Source organism: Rhopalosiphum maidis, chromosome 4, assembly GCF_003676215.2.
Source record: "Rhopalosiphum maidis isolate BTI-1 chromosome 4, ASM367621v3, whole genome shotgun sequence".
Taxonomy (NCBI): Eukaryota; Metazoa; Arthropoda; class Insecta; order Hemiptera; family Aphididae; genus Rhopalosiphum; species Rhopalosiphum maidis.
The window spans coordinates 43,376,271-43,403,629 of record NC_040880.1 but is presented as its reverse complement, the minus strand read 5'-3'; the positions used below and the strand labels follow the sequence as shown (position 1 = coordinate 43,403,629).

Below are 27,359 nucleotides of genomic sequence, written 5' to 3'. Positions count from 1 at the left end.
ATGCACATAAAAAAAAAATTGAATTTTGAATTTGTAAAGCAAAATAATTGATAAATATACTTACCCTTAAGCCTATATTATAATATAACATGTCAAAATTATTAATTTGTAGATTTCAATTTTGATATGCATTTCCACTATTTTAAAAATTTAAAATAGTCAAATATATACAAAAAACCTTCAAATTACGGATATAATATATTGATTTATTCGTAATAGAAGAAAAAAATTAAATAGGTATTTTTCATTTTTTCTGCATTAAACTTTATCCCACTTCTTAAAATAATGAACTAAAATACACTCTATTACATTATTAATAATAATTATTAGAACAATAATAGGTAAATCGATGGACGGCGCTTTGCATAGGCAATTTAGGGCCATACAATTATTATTTATTAATAATTATATTATTCTATTCGATTTTTTTGGTATAATAATAATTATGTAATTTTGAATTTTTATTTAGACTTTTCGAGATTTGAAAGGATACTCTGGTATTATGGAACAAAGTTATCACTGGTTTTGATGCAAAATATAGTTATAAAATAATAAGTAAATCAAAATAAATTGATTTGTCTTTGGCAAATTTATATATTACATAATAATAACTTTATTACAACAATAACAATACATCATAAATAATTAATTTGAATTTTAGAATATTTTTAATAACAATTTTATTTAAATATTGCAACACGCTTTGCAGTATTAATTTATGATTTACAAAATAAAGGGCCTTTTAGTATTTGTGTACCTATCTAATATCTATGGAGATTCGCCTTATATAGCTCATAGTTTTTGTTAATATTTTTTCTAACTGTATTATTAATAATAATAAATAAATACCTTTTATTTAAAAAACCCAGAAATTTGTTTTATATATATTTTTCAAAAGATATTGACAAAGTTAAAGTTAATGAAATTTACTAGAATAATGGAATTAAAACATATTTAAAGGTAGATACCAATCAATAGATATTTATTAAAAATAACTAACACTGGTAAAAATAAATTAATTTAAGTTTTTTATGTATATAATAATTAGATAAATCATTTTAAAAGAAGAATAATCATTATTAATTGTTGTCAGGTGTTCCATAATTATTAATAGGTTTAAAAAAGATACAATATTTTTTTCGTTATAATTTTCCAAGAAAATATTATGATTTATGTGCTTAATTTCTAAGTTATTTACAACGTTGATAAAAAAAATTAATTTAACCCATAACAAATTTCTGATTTATTATCTATAGTATTTTTTTGTAATTTTATTTATGAAACATAAAATATTATTTTATTTTATATTTAAAATTGCCTATTATTTCATTAATGATATTACAAAATTCTTTATTATCAGACTAAACGGTTTATAATTTATTTTTCTAATATAATTGTTTTGATTTTATTATTATAAGTTTAACATGATTCTACTTTCTATACAGATTAATATAATATTGTTTAAAACTACGTGTATCAAAAGTTCTAAATTTTAATTTATTGAACAATTTTTCTTTATTTTAAATTTAAGTTATTATTCCAGTTGAAATCCTTTATTTTAATTCTAACATTTTCTTGATTTGTATTTAATTATAGGCATTTTCGGATGATAAATAAATAATTTTATTTTAGTATTGAAAACCTCTCGACCAAAGTATCTACATTTTTAAGATTCAAGCAAAAAAATTGTCTTGATTAATTAATAAATTCAAATTATAAATATTTACTTTATTTATTTTTAAATTATTGTAAGAATTACTGTCATTAGAATTGACATCAGATACAATTTAAATTGTAGCATAATTATCACTTATATTAAATCTTAATATAATATTTGAAATTATTTTATTAGTCCTAATGTTTTTAGTAAATATATAATCAATACAAGTTTTAGTGGACTCTAACTTCGATAAAATTATTTATACATGTCTTATATTTATCTTAGCCATGGTATTTAGATAATTATTGCTAATATTGGATTTTTCATTTTATCAATATTAATATCACTACAGATACATAAACAAAAATAAATATATAAGTAAATAAATATTCTTCATTGATATAGGAACAAATTTAAAGTTTAAGCTTTTGATATAATTTAAACATTAATTTTCTACTATTATTTTTTCAATATTTAGCAAATTTAGAGATTCTTCAATCAAAACTATTAATTAAATTAAATTTTTACACATATCAAGTGTTACTATTTTTTTCAATACCTATAATACCTATTTCTTTTTTAAATAAAAAAAAGTTCTTGAATTCCGTATTGTATTAGTTTTTAACTATTTTTTTTCAAGAATAGAAATAACATTTTTATCGGTTGTTTTTGGAATACCCATTATGTTTATGGTTGTCTAGTTATTGTTGTTAAATTTCATCAATTTTAAATTTTAATACAGAAACTTTATCAGATAACCATTTATTTCTGAAATTATTTTATTTTTACAATTTTAATATTTTTTAATTAATTTACGATGTTATTAATTATATTATTAAAGTTATCAAATTTTGAACTCAAAAGGATAATGTTCTTAAAAGTTCCTGAATACTTTTTTTCTATTAAACTTTCTGATTTTACTATAATGATTTCAGTTATTTTAAATTTCCGGTTGTCGGAACAAATAAATCTTGATTTTGTATTATTTGACATTTTTAAAAAAAAATCTATTTTAAAGTAGCCTGTATAGTAAAAGCATAATACACCTTTTTGATACACAACACTCGAGCATATACTCTTTATGCAAAGATATCTCAAAATATTTAGCACCCATTAAATGCATCATAATAAGGGGGGAAAATACTGGAGATGGAATACACTAAAAATAAAGATAACGGGCGAGTACCTCTAATGTATCACACTGTACAACTACTTACTCTATCGAAATCCAGATAAGAACTGAGTAATATACTGTATATGCATACAAAAAGTCATTAAGTTAGGGTACAGGTGTGTTAACTGTTGATATCTGTTGTACATTATTAAAACTAAAATCAGGGTAAGAAAACATATATATATATAAGATGTAAGTAACAATATTCATACAAGCAACAATTTAAGAAAACAAGAATTAATGTATTTTATGTATTTTATGTATTCAATTATGATATTTTTTTATGTACTTAATTTAAAAATTTCTCTTTTGTTATAAATTATTTTATTGTAAATTTGTGACAAATGGATAAACACATCTAGCTCTTAATATAATTATATAAACGTGCAGGTGTTTTTTATTATGCACACATAAATTGTTTTAATTTTCATAATAATTACCGTTCGTGTTATATGCATCATTACCAAACAGCAAACACTGAGAACATAATAATTTCTCAAAAACTTAATTTAAAAAAAATACATAAATAAACAATGGTAATAACTAATAACTAATAATACAATAGATATTTGGTGTAAGTATATCTTAATAGAAAATATTTTTATCGAACATTTTACTCGGACTTATAAAATTATAAGTATTATCATTTAAATATTGACGACTATTGTCTTATCCGTTGAACATAAAATGTTTCCAATGTTTCCATACTCTCCCTCAAGAAAAAATAAATGTTACGACTCTAGAAATTCACAATTAAACTATCATTATAAAATCAATATGGTGGTGTAAGTTTAACAAAATCGTAAAGGAGGTGTGGGTACGAGACAACACAGTCATTTAACATTTTATTTCGCAGCCATGTATATACAACCATGAAATACCTATATAATAAAATATTAGACGCCCCCGAATAGCATTAAGTACATTTTCATTTCAGTGAGGTTTTAGGTTTCTAAACATAAATTTATAATACCTTATTTTACCATTATATCCATTGATAATAGTTTGTTAATAGTGTATTTTTACGGTTATTGATATTAAAATAATAAATACATTTATAACGGTTCTACTAAAAGAAGATATCAAACTATGAGTATTTAATATAGTTTTATACTATATAATCAATTGTTCTAAGTATAAAGGTTATACATTTTTCACATAATAAATGGGTTTATAGATTATTGTTCGCTCGCCCCGTAAAGTGAGCTTTTGTTCATTATTTTATAATATTTTTTTGAATGGTTTTCTTTACATTTGGTTTAAGATATGTAATTGCAATCAACGCATATTTCCGTTCAGTAAGACCATCATAATATATAAGAATATGCGACTAACAGCCATGGCCCATTCACATTAACCACTACGTCTAATCAAATACACAATATTTGCACAATTTTAAAAACATAGTCTATATTATTATAGTATTCTGTAATTCAATATACTCAGTAAAATACATCACACAAAATATTTGTTTTATAATAACAAAACCGAAATAATTATATGATTGGACTAAAAAATAACGGATATTTCTTAAATTACAATATCCTTAAAATTATAATATTAAATAATACATTTTGATCAATCATAAAATACTTAAGTGATAATAAACAGAGTACTATAGTGCTACTTCGGTAACATCGGCGTATATTCATGCACTTGTGTCTTATGTGATTACATTTGCATTTTATCTCTCAAGTCACGACGATAATAATTGTTTACCAAAATAGAATAGCATCCTATATAACGCGTTGAAACAGTATTTTATTGTAAAACATTTGACAAATAATATTGCTGGCATCACTAGACCTTTGGATAAGTATAAAGTTTCGAGACTTCAGCTCGGTTCGAAAATAATCGAATTATTATATTACATAAATAATAATACAACCTATGCAATTATCGAGTCGCATTAACATATTATCTCGTTTTATTATTATTATTATCATCTGAACATTTAGACGGGTGTTTAGGCCGGATCCGATCGGAATTATATTTCAATCGTTATTAATTAATACTAGTATTTACACAATGGGATTATATTAAAGTAAATGTCGCAGCTCCGTCAACGTTTTAATGTCATCGTATTATACGGACGTAGCGCCGCAACCCTAAATAAAATGGCATCGTCATTATTCATTAATATACCAAAAAACGCTTTGCGTATCGTATATCATCTGGTATAAATGTTACAATGTGTGGTACCTATCATGAAATTATTTATAATTATTATTACAGGCTAATACAACATAGTTTAGCAATAAATTATCATCGGATTGGTGCAATGTCAAAAGTATAACAGCAGCCGATCATTTGAACAGCAGCAGAGAGTTATTGTTATTGAACGCGTAAGGCAAGAACTCCGGAACCCTGAGTATCCTCATGATGCGGATGTTCACTTCCCGTTTGTCCAGAGTCTTTTTGAAGAACCGTTGTAACCGCGTCGATACCACCCAAATGGCACCTTGGTCGCGATCAGCCGATCTGATGTCCAACACGAACTGTAGTTCCTCCGGGCTGTATGCTAGCACACTGAAAACACGAATTTCGTTAATTTATCATCATGATGTGCACAATAAGTACTATTGCCATCGGAAAAATAAACCGCAAGACCGTCCTTCGTCTTTTGAAAGTCAAGTCGACTGCAGTATATTATATAACGTCATCGACACTTCCACAAAACAATAATATGATTGTTATTATTCGTGTATTTTATTATGATAGCGCATACCGCAACTGAGATCTCACGAAGAATAACTAATTGTCGATTTTTATTCGGTAATACGACCAACACAAAATGATCATTACCATAATACTATAATTATAATATATTTATAAAGGCGCGCACAAAACCAATCATCAATGAAGCATAAAAATTGAACATATACAATTACCGCGTTATTAGTAAAAAGTCTTACAATAGAAGTATTTTTTTCGCGTAAAAATAATGTTATTAATTCTGGTTTTATGGTACCAACTAAAAGTTTTGTAGCGGCACGTAATACGCAAAAATCTACTTGGAAGTTAGATAATACCCAAAGCTGTATTTAAAAGTTTGTTTAAATAACGATGGAAAAACTTAAACTTTACGTGTGGAAAATTGTTCCTACTTCCGCCGAATATAAAATCAACTAGGAAACTGAAACGAAGCATAGTCGTCTCGTTTGGGTATAGATATTATAAAATAAAACGAGCTACATAAAGTCAAAATTATTATATCGTATAGTTATTAAAATAACGGTAATCATAGAGAGCTTTAATAGTTTAATGGCGTTTATTTCATTTTTCACTAGGTATCTGGTATATGAAGGATATATTATACGACAGGAATAAAACAGTATTATAACGATAATAAACTCAAATTAAAACATTTGGTATTATTTAAATGATGATTACGAATTTTCATCATTCAAATAATAACAAACGATGTCTTTGAAATAAATAAATTTAAAGAAAATTAAATCACAGTAAAGTTTGATAGTCAGTGCCGCTGATCACGACCAAGAATTATAAGTTATGACTTATATAAAATATAATATTATAAGACTCACCCGTGTTCCACGGATCCCGGAATCCAGGTGGCCAGGGCCGTTTCGGACACCGGACTGAATATGAGAGCACCGTCCTTGGGATCGACAGCCAACGGAGCGGCTTGTGAAGACTTGTGGCCCACCAGCGACACGGGTAGATCGGCATCGTCACCCAAATTTGGTCCAGCCTTGAGTGCGGATGTGGGTACGGAGAACAGACGGTCGGAAGCGAACGGCTGGAAGTACAGGCGGCGACCTACGGACCCGAAAGGCGATAGAGCTAAGCCGATGACGCCATCCATCAGGGTGAACGATTCGCCGGCTACCTATAAATGAAACATGCAAAAAAAAAAAAAAAACATTTAGTAAATCATTACTACAGGATCCAGATCACGGAAGTGGTGGAGTATCGAACATTTCAAAACACGTAGGTATGAGCGATTTTTTCGTTGTATTAGTTTTTTTTTATATAGTACATTACTGCGTATAGCTTTCTTCGTATACATAAAAAAACACACACACATCGTTATAAAATCAATACATTCATCGGTCTGCGCGGTATCTAAAAGAATGGGTTAACTAAAATTCGAGCAAACCTGCACTGTTCGTATGCCGCCTGAATTTAAATCGATGCTAATAATAGTAATTGCATTCGAAAATTAATGGCTGGTCTGACCTCAAAAATGTTAAAGTATTTTAACAACGGTTAGCCGTTATCTCGCGACTTTTGAAAACTACAGAGAAAATTACATAATTTAAATTTGATATGCATTCAATGAAATATATTGCAAAGGAATTCTGCGTATCATAAACACATTTCAAGCTACGTTTTAATACCAGAGTACCAAATGGTGCGCAATGTTATAAAACGAATAGCTTTGTTCGGAATTTCAAAACTCGTCTAATGCATATATAATAATATGTATATAAGTCATAACTATTACTACTATCGTACACCAAAAACAAAACAATAGTTAATAATAATCTATGGAAAATCCATATGCGGATTCTACTCGCAATATAATAGTGTTGCAGCTCTTAGAATTTTTGAACCCGAAAAGTACCACTACAACATAACTTAATTTGAACTTTATAATTATACTGGTAACGAACCGAGAAGGTTCCGAAATCTGGATCCGGGAACATGTACGGATGCGAGAGTCTCCATGCTGTGTCACGTCGGGCGTCGTACACCAGAATTCCCGGGTTTGTACTGTCGGTCATGTACACAAACACATTATCACAATCTCCGAGGAATCCGTCTTGCAGATGAGACACTTCAACCTGATCATCGATCACCAGATTTGTCAAAAGGGTGTTGGGCCTCAATATTTCGGCGGGCAGTGTTACGCTTCTCACCTGAAAATCACAATTCATATTTTTGTCATTTATCGTATACTGCCTTATTGCTGATTCCACAGCAACTGGTGCAATATAAATTTTTAAATTTTAATTAATAATGTGCCATACGTTCAAAAATATCATTAACTGTCTCAACATTATAATGCACAGAAAACAAGTTTTTTTTTGTTACGCACTAATAGAACATACTGTATTATTATTATATCCACGAGTCGTTTACATTACCGTATGATAATATGATGTATCTAACGTTTAGTAAAGTATTTAAATTAAATAATTAACAATAATTATCATCTTCAAGTTAAAACCTATAGTATATAGTATTATTACTCTATTTTAGTGATAACAGTTTGTATTATCATAGATAGGGAACGAATTTAAATGAAAATTGCATTTTTTTTTTTGAATGTCCGGAAACATTGCTTTCAAAGCACAACATTCGTTGCGTTTTTTGAAATTTTTAGTGCACTTTTTATGTTTTTAATACATTTTTTTACGGGAATATTCGATAAAAATTAAATAGCACCTGACTATACAGTGCTATTATGAAACACAAGGTAAAAGTATAACGAATGTATCTATCTAAATTGTATATTCGTTGTTAGGAAATAATTTTCAAAGTAAAAAGAAGATAGGATGACTAGAAGATGATGAAAATGATACGAATAATTAATACCTAAGAATAAAAACGTGTACAATTTTAAAAGCATTTTTTTAGTGCATTTTTAAAAAAAAAATGTTTGTTATGACTTTATGAATGCATTAAATCGAATTTCTTTTGTTTTTTTGAAAGTATGCTGTTATTCACACGAGTTATTATCGAGGAGACGAGATCAACATCGTTATCCACCGACGATTATATCATATTATCACGTAATTTTGTTTACTACGGACATTAGCTGATATGTCAAAATATTATAATATAGTGAAATAAAATATGTATACAACAAAACGAATTGCTCACCACTCGGTCTGTTCTCATGTCGAACACCAACAACTTGGGCGGGCAGACCGTCTTGAACGTCTCTATGCTGTCCATGACTCCGCTGTCCAGCACCCACAGCCTGTTACACCTGTCCGCCCTGACCCGAAACACGGACACCAGGCTGGAACAGTTGGGCGTCGGCGTCGTCAGCAGATCACCGCTGGACGCTTCGCTGTGCCATTCCCAGTTGGGATAAGCCTGCGCACAATATCAATAAAAATATTAAAATACCGCGTGGCGTCGACACGACAATCGTACAATATTAATAATGTATTATCGTAAACGGCGTCGTTGAGATATCCCAATGACGTCGAGTCGAGTGCGTTACGAAATCACGGGCGTTCACATTTTCGGGCGTCTGCGATTCGTCGGGTTCGCATTATCCAGGCCCAAGCCCAGACGGATACGCACGATGTCGTTATACGTACAAATAAAATGACTCGTTTACCTGCAGCAGCGGCGATTTGTGCGTGTCGAAGTTCACGCCGGCTCGGTTGCGCGGCACCCACGCCAGCGTGGCCGGATTGCCGTTGAACAGTCTCGGGGTCGTAATGAATATTCTGTCCCAACCTGCAAAGAGCAGACAGTGAATTCGTGGGATTCGTGTTTTCGCGATAAGAACATTTTAGGTTACACGAGTTAAATGACATACCCATATCATACGGTATTGGTTTAATTAATGAAAAATAATATAACAATGTTATATTACCCGACAAAAATGATAATATTAAAAATAGCTTCCGAGGACCAGACATTTCAAAGGGACTACACTGTCCGAATTTAAACGGATTCCAATACGCGAATAACACACTGTTTATACTTATTGGGTTATTTTTATTCGTACAAAATATACGCAACGATTTGAAAATAAAACAATAATAACATTATGTTGCGAGTATTCTCTCGTGACAGAAGATTTCGAAACGTTTTTATTCGTATAAAAAATAAATAGAAATACTGTAAACCGGATAACGTAACATTGATATGTGTAGATAAATAATTTTTTACAAACATCTAGAATTTTGCCAGACTCGTTATTAAAGTGGAAATAAAATCGATTTTGATAGTATAGGCAAATCAAAAAACAGAAACTGTTTTCACACCTCTCGAAATACACCATTAACTCGTTCCGTGTATATATAAAAATAAATTTTTTTAAATAATGTCATTATGTGTTATAATAAATGAATACAATGTACTGCTATCAGACATTCCCTATAGAAAGTATATAATGTGAATTGTAAATTAAAGCTTTGCCGAATTTATGGCGCTATCTAGTTTTCAAACCGACGGAATTAGGACATCGACAAACGTTTTTAAATAAAGACTAAAAATAGCATTATTATCAACTGTTGCAGTTTTAACACAGAAATATAAACAATTATACAACAAGAAAATACATTTAATATTTTTTAATGATATTAGTAAACTATATTCATAAAACAATAATATTGCATTTTATTCGCGACGTATTTATTAGTACGTTATCAAACAAATAACTACTAACATTTTAATACTTATAGAGTACTATAATATTATTTTAAGTTATGACGTGTTTCATATTTTTTTTATTTTTTTTTGTTTCAGACACGTACTTGTACTAATATGAAAAATCGAATTCATTCCCATGATGACCGATGCGTATGTATACCATTATAAATCGTAATTTATACAATATCGTATAACATTACTTAGTATTGTGGAAAACTATAAATATAATTTAATGTCCTGGAAATTGTGCGTAATATTTTAGTGAGTGTATTTTTTTGAGATATCCTCAGAGATTAACTTAATGGAATGACATGTCTAAATTTAACACGTATTTACGTTGTATTGTACAGTTAGTAAGTATAAACTATAAGACGTATAAGATACATAAATAAATAAATGTCGAAATACATTATTACACTTATAAATTTACATTATTTTACAAGAGACATAATTTAAAACTAAGAAGATCCTCGCTATTAATTAAAAGTAAACGCGTAAAGTATTAATACAATACAATTTTAATACAATTTTCGATAAAACCTAAACAAAAATTAAATATTAATAACATTACAGTGATGGGTATGTGGACGGAGTTCTAAGTTGATACGACTTTTATTGAACGAAAATAATATTAAACATTAAAACACGCTAGTTTAGGGATTTAATTTATAAATACGTATAGTGTAAAATCATTGAAGCATTTAATAATAATACACAGTAAGAACTATAAAAAATGTAAAAAGAAAAATAAATTTACTATACAGATTATAATATAGACTATAAGAAATTCAAACATTTAGTTAGCAGTGTTGGGTTAGGTATCAAAAACAATAATAGTTTGTAAAACAAACATTATTATTGTTTATTTATTGATAAGTTTATGATAAAAAGGTAATTCATTAATGATATAGTATAATAAAATATTGTATAATATAGTCTAATTAAAAACAATATCAATTTATACCTGAATTTCCTCGATACTTAAGTACATAGTGTATGTTATCTGTTTAGTATTTGTGTATAATATTTTTTAAGAACAAAATTCAAATCAAATAGCTATAATATTAAAACAGTCAATAATAATAAAAAAATTTAATTTCAATATAAAAAATCGAAACTTAAATTGAAATAGTACTTAAAGGTCGAACTTGATTTTAATTCGCCCATATCTTATTATTATAATAATAGGAAGCCGTTCTCCTTTTGAAATTTGTTTGTATGTTTCGGCCATTTACCCCCAAAGAGTAGGTATATTTTTTTAATTATGTTGTATAACTAACTATATTTAATTATGCTATGTAATTAATTTAATTATCAGCTGAAATCGAGAGCCGTGTTTATTACTAGAGAAAGAACTCAAATGCACTAAAAAAACATAAAATATGCATTATAAAATATGTATTTATGCGTAAAATGATTATAAATTATACAGCTTAAATATGTGCTAAAAAAAAAAAATCTATTGCTAAATAATTATTGTAACATCACCACGCTAACATATTATCACTATCAGTGATATTAAACAAAAATAGACGCAATAAATAATTTAATATAAACTCGGTGTTGTACCTCTAATCTAAATTATCTACTGGCCATTAAGATAAAAATTAGTCTCTTTGGTCTTTTTGACAAATTCAGTTCAATAATTGCTAACCTCAATTTAAGAAAAATACTTTACGAAGTACTAAATGTTTAATAAACATTTAAAATTATACACTATAAAATAAAAGATGTACACCAACAATTTAGAACATTTGATCACAAATTTTTTAAATTGTTTTTGTGCTTACTAAACATACAATAAAATTAACCAGAAAAATATGTAAGCGCATGAAAGTACTTGCTCTACTGATTACGCATTTAATTAATAATATTTATAAAAATGATCAATATAGTATTGCATAATTATCTAGTATATACTATTACAAGCTATTATACAATGAATTATCGAAAACCCAACTAGAAAGCATATCTAGTTACTATAGATGATGAATAAATTAAAATAATTATGACTAAGAACCTTATTTGTTTTTGGTTTATATTATAATAATAAAATTTAAAAAAATAATGTATCTGATACCTATGAAAATTGTAATTGAAAACAAATTTAATTATTTGTATAATAAAGTTTTTTTTTTTTTAATTATAAGTTTAAGTTGATTGATTAAAATGTAATACAAATATATTTGTGAATTATAAAACTTATACAATTTGGTCGGAGTCTTGCAGCCTAGAATTTTATAATATAAAAATAAAATGATAACTACTAGTTTTGTATATTTATAATTATCCAATGATAAATTTACGTGATGCGTATTGACCAGAATATTAATCTAATCGTATGCAAAATCATAATATATACCAACATATGCTTATTTTTTTTTTTTAATTATGGTAACTTAAGAAAAATAATTGATAGGTTTGCTAATCATTTAAGTTGATATATTTATTTTGTACTTATGTAATAATTATGTAAGTAAAATAATGATTATTGTTAACATAACATTTGTGACAAAAATCGTTCTATTATTTTTTTTATGAAAAATAGTATGTGAGGACTAATGGATAAAAATCATTACCACAAATTACCGAAATCACAATATATATAGTATACAATTTAAACTATATAAGTCATTGTTGAAAATAATCGTAATATTATTTAAACAGATTTAAAAGCATTGATTAAATACTTAGAATCTTACATAACGATGTATTTATAATTTATTCTGTCAAATTCGAGATAGAGACTTAAACGCTTTCGCACAAATTACTAATGATTAAACCCAAGTTTGACGGGTATGCAATATTCATATTATTATATAATATGATTATGTGCAGATTATCGGTACTTAAGTAAAAAAAAAAAAAAAATAATAATAAATACAATAATGCACTAACCGATTTCAATTCCAGTGGATATTGTGACTTCAGGCTTGTACGAGTCGGCATTGGGGTAATTGAACGGCACATCGTACTGGAGCAATGTCCATTCGTTGACGGTCTGTAAGTTTCCGGCACAGGTGACAATTGTCACGGCGCACGCCAACAGTACCGCGGTTGCGGAGATCATGTTTGAAAAACTAATCGAAATTCGATCACTTCGCGATGTACAAGTCGAACGGTTGAAAAAAAACTTACGAGACCAGAATACTTGATCGGTGCAAGTCTGCGGCGAAACTGACGTTTTATTAGCACGCCGTCATCTGCCGGACGGTCTCCTGAGACACCAGTCACCACCACCACCGGAACCGGTCCCGAATCCCAACGTAGTATAGGTGCGCGTGCGCCGAATGAACGCCATTCATAAGTGACATCTCCTATTTACTATTATTACTGTTTTCGTTATTTTAATTATTATTATCGCTAATTCAAATTAATTACCAAGTACCGATAACGACATAATATGCTCACCGGAACTACTGGACATTGTTCCGGGAAAACGCAAGGTCGCAAACGAAACGGTCTAAACGGTCAACTAACTGCAAACAATCCACTAATAATATACAGAGTGTACCTAAATTAATAAAACATGACATTTCATTCTGTAAATAAGTTTCAGTGTGAAACAGTTAAATCCTCCACATACATACTAATATGTAATATGTACTTGAATAACGATTTATAAGTATACGGCTACACAGGAAACCTTGAAATTTAGTCGTTATGAACATTTTTGGGCTTCCGGTGTTGTATTGTTAAGTAAAGTATTATAAGTATTATCTATCAATAACCTAGATCATACTTCATTGCTTTGTAAAATAAACGTTTTCCAAAATCTAATGCACTACGCACCCACGCTATAAATTGAGCGTTAAAACACTTTTAACAGTTTTAACGTAAAACTTCGGTTTTTGTACAGCATTAAAACGAATCGTTATAACATAATATTTGTAATTCTAGTGTAATAAATATTGTTATCGGAATTAATGAAATGATGATGGTGCGATAATCGTATATAATAATATCGGATTCGTCTAATCTATATACATACCTATTATTATAGTGTTGAGCGGAAGCGCAGTTTATGTACCTACTTATAGTAGGTAAATTTGATAAGCAACTGGTTATACCATCTTATTGAATATTTTAGTAACATTTTTTTTTTTTTATCATATGGTAGTTTTCAACGAACATTTTACCTAGTTGTATAGAACTAAATATAAGTCATAATAGTATCACATTGTCGAGCTCAATAATTAAGTATTAAACATTTAGGACGAGTTTATGATTGTCAAAATATTATAAGTTATAACAGTTAAAATGGGAAATCAGGATGCTTATTATGTAACTAACTTAACTATAATAACTATTAAGGATTCCCAAATTTGTTCATCTTCACGACCTCGAATTTTTCCGTTAAAATAAACTTTCTTACAAGAGCAGTAAAACAAATGCCTTTTGAATTTTGATGTCCGACGCAATAACTAACGAGTTTATTTTTTGGTTTTAACGATAACCGGACCCGTGCGGGCGACCATTGTCACGTCCGTGTGTAGACGATCATTAGCAGCGATATAATGTATTATAATCGTGTAATATGTAGATAATAAGCGATGACTGATGAAACTGTCAAAATGAATCATTACACTTTTTTCTTATGTAAATAACATAATAATTATTTTATTATGTATATTTTGTGATGTTAACGCATTTGTTGTTTTTTAGTTCATATCATGTTTTTATATTGTTCCGTCACGATTTTTTTTTAATTTTCACTGTTATTACTTTCATAAGGAAAGCTATAAAATAACCATGCGACGCGTAAAGCTCGAACGAGATTTCAGAACTCGGTCAAACAAAATGTTGTGGTCTAATTTATTATAAGTACTAGATTTGAACAAGGGAAAAATTAAATTAACGTATATCTCACATATAAGATAACTATATTGACGATAGAAACAATCTCATATTTGTTAAGACTGGAAAAAATATAAAGTGTAGTATAGTGATTAGTGGTTTAGTTTAATGGAAATCGACATTCCAATACAAACAAATTTATCATTATAATGTAACCGATAAAGTCATTATCCTTACATGCTATAGATATTAATATATTATTATACTGCACTCCTAGTGGAACAAGCAGTATCTCCAATAATTGAATTGTTGGGAAAATGAGTTTTTCGATTTCTTTGTTTTTCACCTTAAAATCGTTATTTTTACCCACTTTTTTTTTATTAATTATTAGTCATAGACATTCTTAATTTTTTGAAATATCTTTTTTGTACTTTGATCATTATTTTGGTTTTTTTTCATATTCAAGGAGATACTGCATTTTGTATTTAGTATTATTGTGTATTAAAAGAAAAATAAACTTTAATTAATGCAGTATCTCCATAAAGAAACTTTTTATTATAAAAAGTACACATTTATATGAATTAAAATTAAAATACATATGTAATATAAATGTTTTTGACCAAAACGTTTGGTACATGGCGTGTGTGACTGTCTAGTAAGTCACGACCATTCACTGATAAAAAAATGAAGTGTACATACTGCAAATCCATTTTAGATAAGATTACTAGGCAAATATACAGTATTTACATTGAGAAATTATTTTACTAGTAAAATAAGCAGTATCTCCATTGGATATACTGCTTTATTCTCGAGGATATGCTACATGCATGTACATACTGCATTTTTCCCTAGTATTTGACAATATTTTGGTCGATACGACATTTTATAATGCATTTTAAAGGCATTTCTAGTGGAGTTACGGTGTTTTTCACGAGGAAAAAAAGTCCGTGATTATTCAATTATGCCGAATATGAAATAACCTCAAATTTTGAAATTTGGCATTTACTGCTTGTTCCACTAGGAGGGCAGTATACATGTATACCAGACATACCTACAATACTCCGATAATCCGTAGATGGTTTGTAATGGCTTTATTAAAATGCTTTATTTACTAAAAAAAAAAAAATAATAATAATAAATGTAAGATTACGTTGTTTTATAATAAAAATATATAAAGAATATTTACACTTTATTTTTATTTATTTTTATTTAATCGTTTTGAAAAAATAAAACTTATAAAAATTTAGTGGCACCGACATTTTCAATGTAGGTGAAGCAATTATTCAAGTATCAAAATCTAATCTTTGTCGGTAACAAAGAATTTCACTTTCTAACAATAGTTTTCTAATGGCATTATAATAAAGAAAATATTTACGTGAGGTTTAATTGAACGTAAAAAAGCCGGTTTTTAAAAACGTACCCATATACTGTTGTTTCACGCAGGAATACCAAACATGTGGTACAATATTTTTAAGTTTTAACAATCAAAACGACTCCAGATATATATTACCTATTGTGTACTTTGGTTTTAGAACAAAATGTATAATAATCTATATTATATCGATACTCGCTAATTTAATCACTGTAGTAATTGTATATTAATATGAAGCTATCTATACAAATGTATTTTGGTCTAAGTTTATACGTACACAACAACTGCGAATAAAATATAAACGTACTCACAGCACATTCTTTATACGATACGTATATATGTGTATTTATCGTCTTATCGATAACAAATGTGCGGTGACTCGCTGCGTGTACCAATATTATTCTAGTATGGTTTTCAAGATGATGATGTTTTCGTATGAATTTCAATCTTGTTCAATCTGATAAACATTATAACCAAAAGTAATATTTCATTTAAATCGTTGATCACGAATAAATGCCTGAAATTCGTTGTTGTCGAAAACCAATATGTTTACAATCTAAAAATCTAAAACTAACATAAATTATTTAAAAATAAAAATATGTGCAATACATACGTTTTACTTATACTGTTACAGGAAAATAATACTATATTATACATACAATGTATTAGGTAAGTATACCGAAATAACCGTTTTAAAATAATTCCTGTAAAAATAATAAAGAAATTACGTAAAAATTGTTTATTTCGTATTTGGTTCATACTATTTTTAAGTGTCCTCAAATATCGATCAGGATGTACTGTAAAAATAACAACTCTTAGAAATGTATTAATGTTTAGATGGTTTCATTGCGTATACCTATGGTGTAGTTTGAGACATGATTTTGCTATTGATCCAATAAACTGTTCTTATAACAATATTGTTACACATATTATTGTATGGGCTGTGGGCTGGTCAATAAATATTATATAACCATTATTATTGTAATAATTCAATCAGTCAATTCACTACAAATGCTTTTAAAATATAAACTCTCATAGTATCACCGCCCAAATAACTTAAAATTGTACATTAACATTGATCATCGTAGGTACATTTCGTATATGTCTAATACAGTAATACTTATGGTCTACATTTAAGTTATTTAAAATGTAAATTTTAACAAGTCTAACTGAAATTATTTGTCCATAAACAGAAAAAAAACATAGCACTCGCCATTTATTAATACTAAAATAAATATATATAATTGCACTTATGGACCATACTTTTGAATGTATTGTGTTGACAGATTCCAGATATATTTTGTAAGTTATATAATTATATATTTTTTAATAGGTTTTATTCGTTTTAATTAAAAATATAATATAAAACATTTATTTAACCAATTACAACTAAAAACACGAAATGAAACAATTATTTCAAAGAAACGTTGATGTCTACGTATGAATCCGTAGTGGAACAAGCGACTCTCATAATGGCATTAAATAATCATTTTTAAAAAATAATTTAATACTAATTAAAAATAAACACTTAATCAAAACTTATAAACGCCAGACTGTCGCCATCTAAAATAATATCAAAAACCGGGAAAATAAATAAATTGAAATTCCGCAACGAATGACAATTAAAATCAAACCAACTATAAAAACACAATTTAATTGGTATAGGTATAACTACTGGGTGATGGAATTTGCAATATACGAAAAAATCAAATATAATATTATATTATATTAATACCAGTGAGTCTTAATTTCTTGGGAACGGTGTTCAAGTCCGTGTGAAAATCAAATATTTGAAATGAATAACAAAAAATAACAATCTAACTAACTATAATATGTAACATACAATATTATTGTATATTATACAACAATGTGTGTGTTTCGAAAATCTGTATTATAAACACTGTAATATAATAAATAATAATAATAACTATTTGTTGTCGTCGACAAAAATTGTATTATTATTATTTTATTAATAAAATAATAATAATATAATCATCATATAGCTCGGTGAAAGTGGTATAGTCGCCTATACTATATGCACATTATAGAATATTTGTGCGTGTGTGTGTCTGTGTGGCAGCAGTGGCGATCATCAATGTACTAAATAGTATATTATATTATATTAGTATCTTACATATAGATGTATGTTATATAGACAAAGCAGCAATATATTGTTATTGACGACCAGTGATAGCCAAACTCTTTTTGATAAAAATATGTACAAAGAATATATTTGTTTCTTTTCGAGATCGACTCGTGTATCTAATAATATATTAATATGTCAGTGTGATTATTGATACATATTTATATTAATAATAAAAATACTGATTTATCTCGGTACCTACAATACATTAAACACAAACTTGTACTTATACGTTTTCTTATACAGTCTTAACAATAATATCGAAGTTTAACATTGCATACCATCATTGATAACAGATTTATAAGTATGTATAATTCTCGATATTTATACTTAAAATTATTATTATGGTTTTATAAAAAAAAAACTAATTTACACACATTTTAAGAAATTACCAGAGATTGACTTGTAAATTATTCACGATTGTTCACCCCATAGCCATAAACTTTTGGCAGACGCGCGTAATAATAATGTAAATGTCCGGTGACGCTTGAGTAAAACGAATATTAGTTGGTAGTTACTAGCGGCTGAATGATACCCCATGTATAGTATGAACGCGTAAACATAATACAAACTCCAGGACCGCATCTCCTCGTTTATGTAAATTATTTTGTATACACTTTCGCTTGTTGACCTTCACTACAATAATAATAATAATAATAATAATATAGTAAATAGTTATCGTTATAGAATTCGATAAAAAAAAAAAAAAATAATAATGTCAACCTAACGATCCATCACCCGACCGGCCGGGTGCGAGCTAATAAACGACTATCGGAGATTGCCAAAAATATAAGCTTTCTACAGAGTTATTAGTTACGCGACGCCGTCATTTTGCTGTAAAAATGATAATATATTAACGTCGGACGAAAAAGTTTACACTGGCATATATATGAATACCATAGATTGTCATGTATTTTTTTTTTATATATATATAAATAAAATCCTTTATAAAGAATAAAAACTGGATTCACAGTCATTGTACAATTTTTATTCAATTTTTAATTAATTTTTGTTCAATTTATATTTATCTGTCTTAAATGGATATATTTAAATTATGTGTATACAATACACAAAGTACGTTTATCAAATAAAAATGTAATATTAATAAATTGTACTGAATGTGTTTGTAGTATTTTTTCAGAACAAAATATCCATTGTTTTATTATTATTGCATCATTAATAAAATCAAAGTTATAATATGCAATAAAGTAATTTATTATTATTTTTACTTACAGGTTTTGATTTTGTTTATTCGTTGATCGACATAAATTGACAGATATAATATAAAATAAATTATATAAAAAATAGCTTTCTGTTAAATGGTATAACAAACGAGTAAAGTGTAACAATGTAACACGTATTACATAACAATACAAAAGTATTTCATACACATATATCTACCTAATATATTTTATTGTATTCAACTGAGATTTTAAGACATTTTCTTATACTAAAATGAATTTAATTTTGATTAGGTAAAAAAATATTTGTTTTTTAAGAGTATATAAGTGTATTAAGTTTAAGTACATAATAAGCTATAGAGTGATCTATAAATTAATACAAATCTTTAATATCACTTGTTATATGTCACTTTTAGGTCACTCCTATATTCAGTTTTATAGTTTTTAATTAATATTCAAATTTGGTAATTTATTTTTCTATTAAAATATTTTATTATTATAGGTATGTACTACGATAATGAGTTGGATTTTCTTGTTTTTGTGTTGATATAAACATAAACATTAAACTGCTACATGTTTTCTAATAATAATGAAAACTGTACCACAAATAATACTGGAAGAAGAATAAAAAAATAACAATTATGAAATAAACTGAACAACTCAACAACATTTTGTAAGTTCGTCGCAATAAAAAATTAATATCTTTTTTTTATTTTAGAAATTAAGATTTTTTATTTTTTATTATAATAAACGATGTATACATTTTTTTTGTACACTAAGAATAATTGTTTTGTTGTTGATTAATTTTTTACGTATAAATCTTGAGAAAGAAATTACTTATTGAGCACTTATACATTTGTAAAATATACCTTACTAATTAAGTTATGCGATATTATTTCGATACTTATTATTGTTTCATACATTTCCTAAATGTAATAATAAACAAATCTAAAAAAAGTTTTTAATTCATATTACATAGAATAACGTGAAAAAAAAAAATAATATGTTTTCTTCATATTATTCAATTCCCCGGGTACTGTTAATATAGTAGTTGGAAAAAGCTTTCATTCAACATGTAATATCCCTACAGGCCACAGCCATGGTTCTACTTGAAAGATATAATAAAAGTAACGAATATAATAAACACGTAAAATATTGTAATAAATGCAGCATTTTTCGCATTCTTTGACTTGCTTTTATACGGAACATAATAATGAGAAACTTCAACTGATTTTACATAAGATGTACTCTAAATGTTCGATCTTATCTTTGCGTTCGCGGGGAATAGCAATTTGAGTACATTATAATATAATACGTGGAGGAGTATATAGTTTAAAAGTGCGTAGTTTCTTGAAATTAATAAGAGAATGATACCGCACGTAATACATTAAATTATACATCGTTTTCTGGTACACAGGCTGTGCTCCACTAATAAGAAAATTAAATTGCTGCGAGTAATAATGTGTAATTATTGTTTTTATTTATCAAACAACCGTCGCTTTTCGTAGGCATAAAGTCGAATTTTGGTTAAAGTAAAATTTTCAAAGTAATTTTAATTGGACTATAGGAGTCTGTAATATTAAAAAATGAATATTTGAAATTGTGGAACTTTATATAATATTAGAACCGCCAGGTAAAAGTAGTATAATTTCTCTAAAATCAATAGACGATGGAGTATAAAATAATATATTATAAACGGTCGCGGCACGCATTATGTGATGATTATCATATAATATAATGTTATTCGTTATTACATGATTTAATGGTTTACATTAACAAAAAAAAACTCGTCGGAGACAGTACGCGGATATCTACGTCTATTTTTCAAAAATACATCGACAATATTCTAAGACCAGTTCAATGATAAATGGTCATCATGCCTACTGTATAAGTATCGTTTGTGTTTAATCGCCGATGGACGTTATAGATATTTTCATCATAAATTTAACGGAATATTGATTTTCCAACATGTATATACGCGGTTCAAATTTAGTACCAAATATAATATAGTCGCTAGTGGATTTACATTACGGATATTACCTACCTGTTACGTGACTATTAAAAGAGTTTTAGAATTCACTACAGGTAGACAGTTTTTGAACACAATATTATGGATCTTAAGGCGTTTGCATGTTTGTTAGGAATAAATATATTTAAAATCTCTTAAAGCGGTACAAATGTGTTATGTACGACAGTAAAAATAAACGTAAATGTTCTATTATTAAACATTTTGTGTGTGTGTGTATTTTTTTATAAGATATATTTTGTTACTTATTAGCACATTTTGTTATTTTTATTTGAATCACGAAAATACAATTTATATGTTCTTATTATTTTATAATACATATTACCGTTTGTGTATTTTAATGGACATTATGTGCATAAACATTTTACGAAGGCAACCGTGGTAAATAGTAATCGTTAGGTTACCACTTCGAAAGTAAACGTTAAATTTATTTTATAAATATCCACAATTATATAGTGAATGATATTATTGTATAATTTTTAAATATTAAAATAAACAACAAAAGTACTTCCAAAAATAAACAGTCAATAGTAAATGATTTGTCGGTTAAAATCTATTATTTTCAAATTTGAAAAATTCTCGTAAAAAAAATATAATATATTTGAGACATTTAGGTATCATTATAGGTCTTATTTAGGACATTATAGTGTAAATTAACTAAAATTTAAAAATTTTGTATTGGATAAAACTTGAACATATTATATATCGGTGTTTTTATTGCAATTTTAATATTTTTTAATTCACGACGTTCTGAACTCTGAATCAATAATATATATGTATTACAAATACGTTAAGCGATAATTAATTATAACCGATAATAGGTACATTCCATTGTCGATTTCCGCGACGAAAATATAGTATACATAAAATATAATTATTTATTATTTCTTGACTCGTATAGTGTATGCACAACTAGGGCAATCGGTATTCGAACATCATATAATACATACACTATAGCATACTAAACTTATATAATATTATATAATATATACGACACGATGTACCAGTATAGATTCTGCAGATGTGTATGTTACAGACGTACAGGTACCGTTTCTTCGGAGTTAAAAAATAATGTAATAATAAAATAGTATATTATTTAGTTTTCTGACGGAAAAAACGCAGAAAGTGTATTCGTTATCGTTTGTTTCACTAACAATAACATTTTTATTACACAGCATCGTCGGTTTTTTGTACAAATTAATATCAAATACCAATTTGATATCAATACAAATTACCGAGTTTTTCGTGTGGCACAGTCGCGATATGCTTTCGCGAATATTCAATTGCACGCCAATACAGCACCTCATTTACAATAAAATTGACGTATCATATGTCTATGAATACGTATATTATATAGAAGTGACACGACTTAGAGGACTATTGGTATGTCATAATATGTATAACGTTTAATTACTCTTATAAAACACTTATATTAGATGTATTATATTTATTTTTTTATATGGTTATTGTTATGTTACGAATGTTATGATATTGTCTTATACAAACGGGTTATCAGTGACCAAACGCAATGCCAATATTTTTACGACTGCGCTGCATAAAGTAAATACGAATCGCTAATCGAGAGACTAAATCATTAAATCATATAAATATATAAGTACCGAATTCAGTATTTATATTTTATAATGATTTTCCTCTGACGACGACAACGGTCAAATCGGATCACCGTGGCGACGCGTGTCGTACGGTATTACTATCGTTCTATTTCGTACTCGATGACAAACATAATTTAATGATACGTTATTATTATTATTGTTGTGATTATATATCGTAATGCATGGTATAATTGCACTTATAATATAGTAACGCACACTATTGTATTCGACGCACCTCCAGTGGCGTGGCCTAGTCAATGGTCTAGTAAATAATAACTAAAAAGAAAAACAGGTACTATATCTCTCACTATATGTTGCATCATATATATAAGCCCCTCAAAAATATTACAAGCCCTCTCAAATAAATGTGATTAAAAAATATTCAAATTAAAAGTCATGATTGTTTCCTTAGAGATTTATATTTCAATAAACGTTTCTACAAATACATAATATTGTATATCATTTTTTTATATAATTTACGCACATATACGTTGTACAACTTTACAATTCATTTTATGTTTTGATTGATTTTCCCCGTGGCAAAACCAAAAAGGATCAAAGGGTTGCCAGTACTTGCCCCCCCCCCCCGTACTCAGGCGTTATAATAAGTGGGCCGAAGTAGTTTTTCTTTTAAATTATCGGGTTTTAAATTTATTTTAATGATTCAAAACACAGTAAAATTTAATTTTAATTTTATTAACACGTAGCAATAACTGTGAATAATACAATACTAATTCCATAGTCACGTGTTCGGGATACTTATGGTTACTTATTGATTACTTATCAAAATGTTTAACAAAATTGAAATGTTTATGCGTGTTTTAAAATAGCAAAACTGGATATATATTTTTATATCAAGAGTTTTATGACAGTTTACCTTGAAGTAATATATGTAAAATATTTAATAATATTAAAAAAAATGTATAAAATAATTTCAGATAGTAGGCGAATACCCCTTAGATATTTACCAAGATGAGGTCCAATGTCTTTGAAATTTCCGCTCTTGAGCATACATTTTTAAGTTAGCCATTAGATTGGCCATAAGACTATTATATGAATAAAATAAAATATCAATTATTGCGTTTTATAATTTCAAGCACTACTACAGACAATTGATAAAATTTGGTTTGGTTTGGTTTGTAGTTTGTTCATCCAAATCAAATATTATATTAAAGAATTTATCGAATAACATTGTACACAAATAATAATTATTTATAATGTATAGATATATATTAATATAATGTAGTTTAAAAACCTAAGCAAAGATTAATAATTATCTTAAATACACATATTCAATATTTGTTGTTTTATATTATAACAAATAACAATAAAATTAATACTAAAAATATTATAGGAATGATAGTAATTTTGGTTTTAAATATTTATCATACAAGACATTACTGTATGTTATTATTATCTATACGAATTTGTTTTATGCGAATTTTCGGACTACAAATAATTATTACATCATGTGTTTATAAGTCATGAGTCGTTTAAGTTTTTTTTCTGTACAAACATAAGCGATAAGCATATCTTGGAATGCTAAACCGATTTATTATTTACTTATTTATTTATTTATTTATTATTACTATAAGATCAATCATTATTCGAACCTTATATTTTACTATACGAATTTATCGGATGACTAAATTCCACTAATAACTATAGTATCCGCTCGTAATGTCGAAAAACATTTAAACATTTGATCGATATAACGTCTATAACGATAAGCTCAAAAGTTATTGCAGCGATTGAAAAACCGTCATAAGTTTTGATGGAAAAGAAATAACAGACAGCATGCTTGTAAATATAAAATAAAATAATGGAAGAGGATGATGTACGGCAATAGTTATTTAAGTACATTTTCGATGATCCGATATCGAAACGTGCTCTGTTTTCAGATAAACAGTTTAATGTTATCGACGTCGATTTGACCGCAGAACAATATAATCTGTGATTTATAAAAAAAAAAAGATCGGAATACGATAATAAAAGTAAATTTCGATTATAATATTATTTTCATGTTGCGTCGTATAAATATATAGATAGAGACGTCTCCAACGAGCAAAGAAATAACGACGTGCTCAGATCGCGGTCAGAAACAAGCGAATAAAATAAAATAATATTTTATCTCGGTTTCTCGACAATCCTACTGCTATGATATATATATATATATATATATATACAATAAAAGCGCGTTATTTTCGTTTTATTCGCCATGTTCACATTAATAATAGGCCATACATTTCGCATTCGTAAATAGAAAACTACAGTGATTATTATGTACAGTGATGCGATCGCGGGGGAATACAATTAGTAATATTGTGGGATTGTATACATGGTTTTGACGAACGATTTAGAGGTATAAAGCCTCCTCAGTAAGTACACCTATACCTATATACTTCTGGCCCAATGAGCACCCGTACACCCGTGTCTAATGCATATACACATTCCGCCCGGATCTGTAGCTCTCGTTCTCTCTCTCGCCCTTTCCCTAAACAATTCGTTAATCCTGTTTGAGATGGGTTTGTGAATAGTGATTAGCCAAATACTTGTGCGTTGATCGAACTGTGCGGAACTACACAGAGAGTGCCTAACGTAGTAGTGCATATAATACCTGTACAGCTAAGTATTTTAATACGTCTATAATGGGTGCAGCGTGTAAAATCCCGACGACTGCGGTGGATAAGATCTCCGACGTTTTCAACGGCCGTATTATACATCGAGGCCGCACCGCCGATATATTAATGACGGCATACCGAATGAAATGAAGAAGCATTCGTTTGAACTCGCGGTAGTTAGATAAACTATTTGATTAAGTAAAATAGTTTGGGCAAAGTCCAATAAATTTCCTCTATAACGGAAACGGTTAAACACGAAACACAGTACTTAGGTACTACCTATATGTTTAATAAACATTGTTTGCAAAATAAATACATATAATACATTACTTTACAGTTACAGTGTAGTCTAAAATTTGTGTAAATGTAATTTAATAATATAATATACGATAATGTGCCCAATTTACATGTTATGATAAAGACTATAACCAGCTTTCTCGGTGATATCAATAAAAACTAATACAAATATAATTATATTATATTTATCAAATGCAATTTGAACATTGTTTGTTTTATTAATAGTTTTGGTCGTATTGATAAAATGGCGTTTTTAATAGCGAATATAATATGTAATGTAAGTAAGTAGTTGTTTGTACATACCCAGGCTCTGTCAACTAACAATTTGATAACTTCGCTGTCGAATATAATTAAAAATTAAACTATTGGGCAATGATAATAATTATATAATCGATTTTCTCGTACCATAAATAATTTTTAAAAAAATTGTATACATATTATAGTACTGAAAAAATTGGAAAATAAGAGTATACGTTAGATAATAATATAATATTCTAATTATTTATCACATCTCTCGGGATTATAATCATTACATATCATATGCTTATTTTAATATAATTTGTATGTATATTTAAAACAAATAATATAATTGGATATTTGATTAAACGGTAAAATACTAAGTTGTTTATAGAAGAAAATAATGAAAAAAGAATTTCTAATTATAATTATCATAGAACACTTTACTATAGCAATTGCTAAATAGAAGTTTTATTATTTATAATTCAAAGAACTTTTTTATGGGCGAATTAGTTATCGGGCTACTTATTAATTACAATATTATACTATGTAGTAGAAAATTATATTAAAAACAATAAAAAGATATAGCTTTTGTTTTTAAATTAAGATTTCCCATATTAAAAACAACAATATTATATTAAAAATACAATAAAGATCATCATAAGAACACATATAAGTAAACAAATCATCGTTTTTAATGCTGTACCTTCAAAAGGATACTGCTGCAAACATCGTGAACAAATTTCTGATTGGTGGAAATTGCACTACTTATTATTTTTTATTTTTCAACCTTTGATTTGCGATTGAATTTTTATACTTTATTTGTGTCTCAAGAATCTACAAAATCATGAATTTTATTATTTTAAATTAAAA

The 27,359-nt window shown here is 27.6% G+C and overlaps 1 protein-coding gene across 1 annotated transcript; it reads right to left on the bottom strand.

The window, feature by feature from the left end:
- Positions 1–4,243: 4,243 nt before the first annotated feature.
- LOC113559362 (protein yellow-like) lies at positions 4,244–13,394 on the bottom strand. Its single transcript, XM_026965090.1, has 6 exons — positions 13,098–13,394; positions 9,157–9,278; positions 8,688–8,906; positions 7,475–7,720; positions 6,383–6,687; positions 4,244–5,363 (listed from the first exon to the last, which is right to left on the bottom strand). The coding sequence occupies exons 1-6, from the start codon at positions 13,267–13,269 to the stop codon at positions 5,141–5,143; spliced, it is 1,287 nt and encodes a 428-aa protein (XP_026820891.1). The 5' UTR covers positions 13,270–13,394; the 3' UTR covers positions 4,244–5,140.
- Between the last annotated feature and the right edge of the window lie 13,965 nt (positions 13,395–27,359).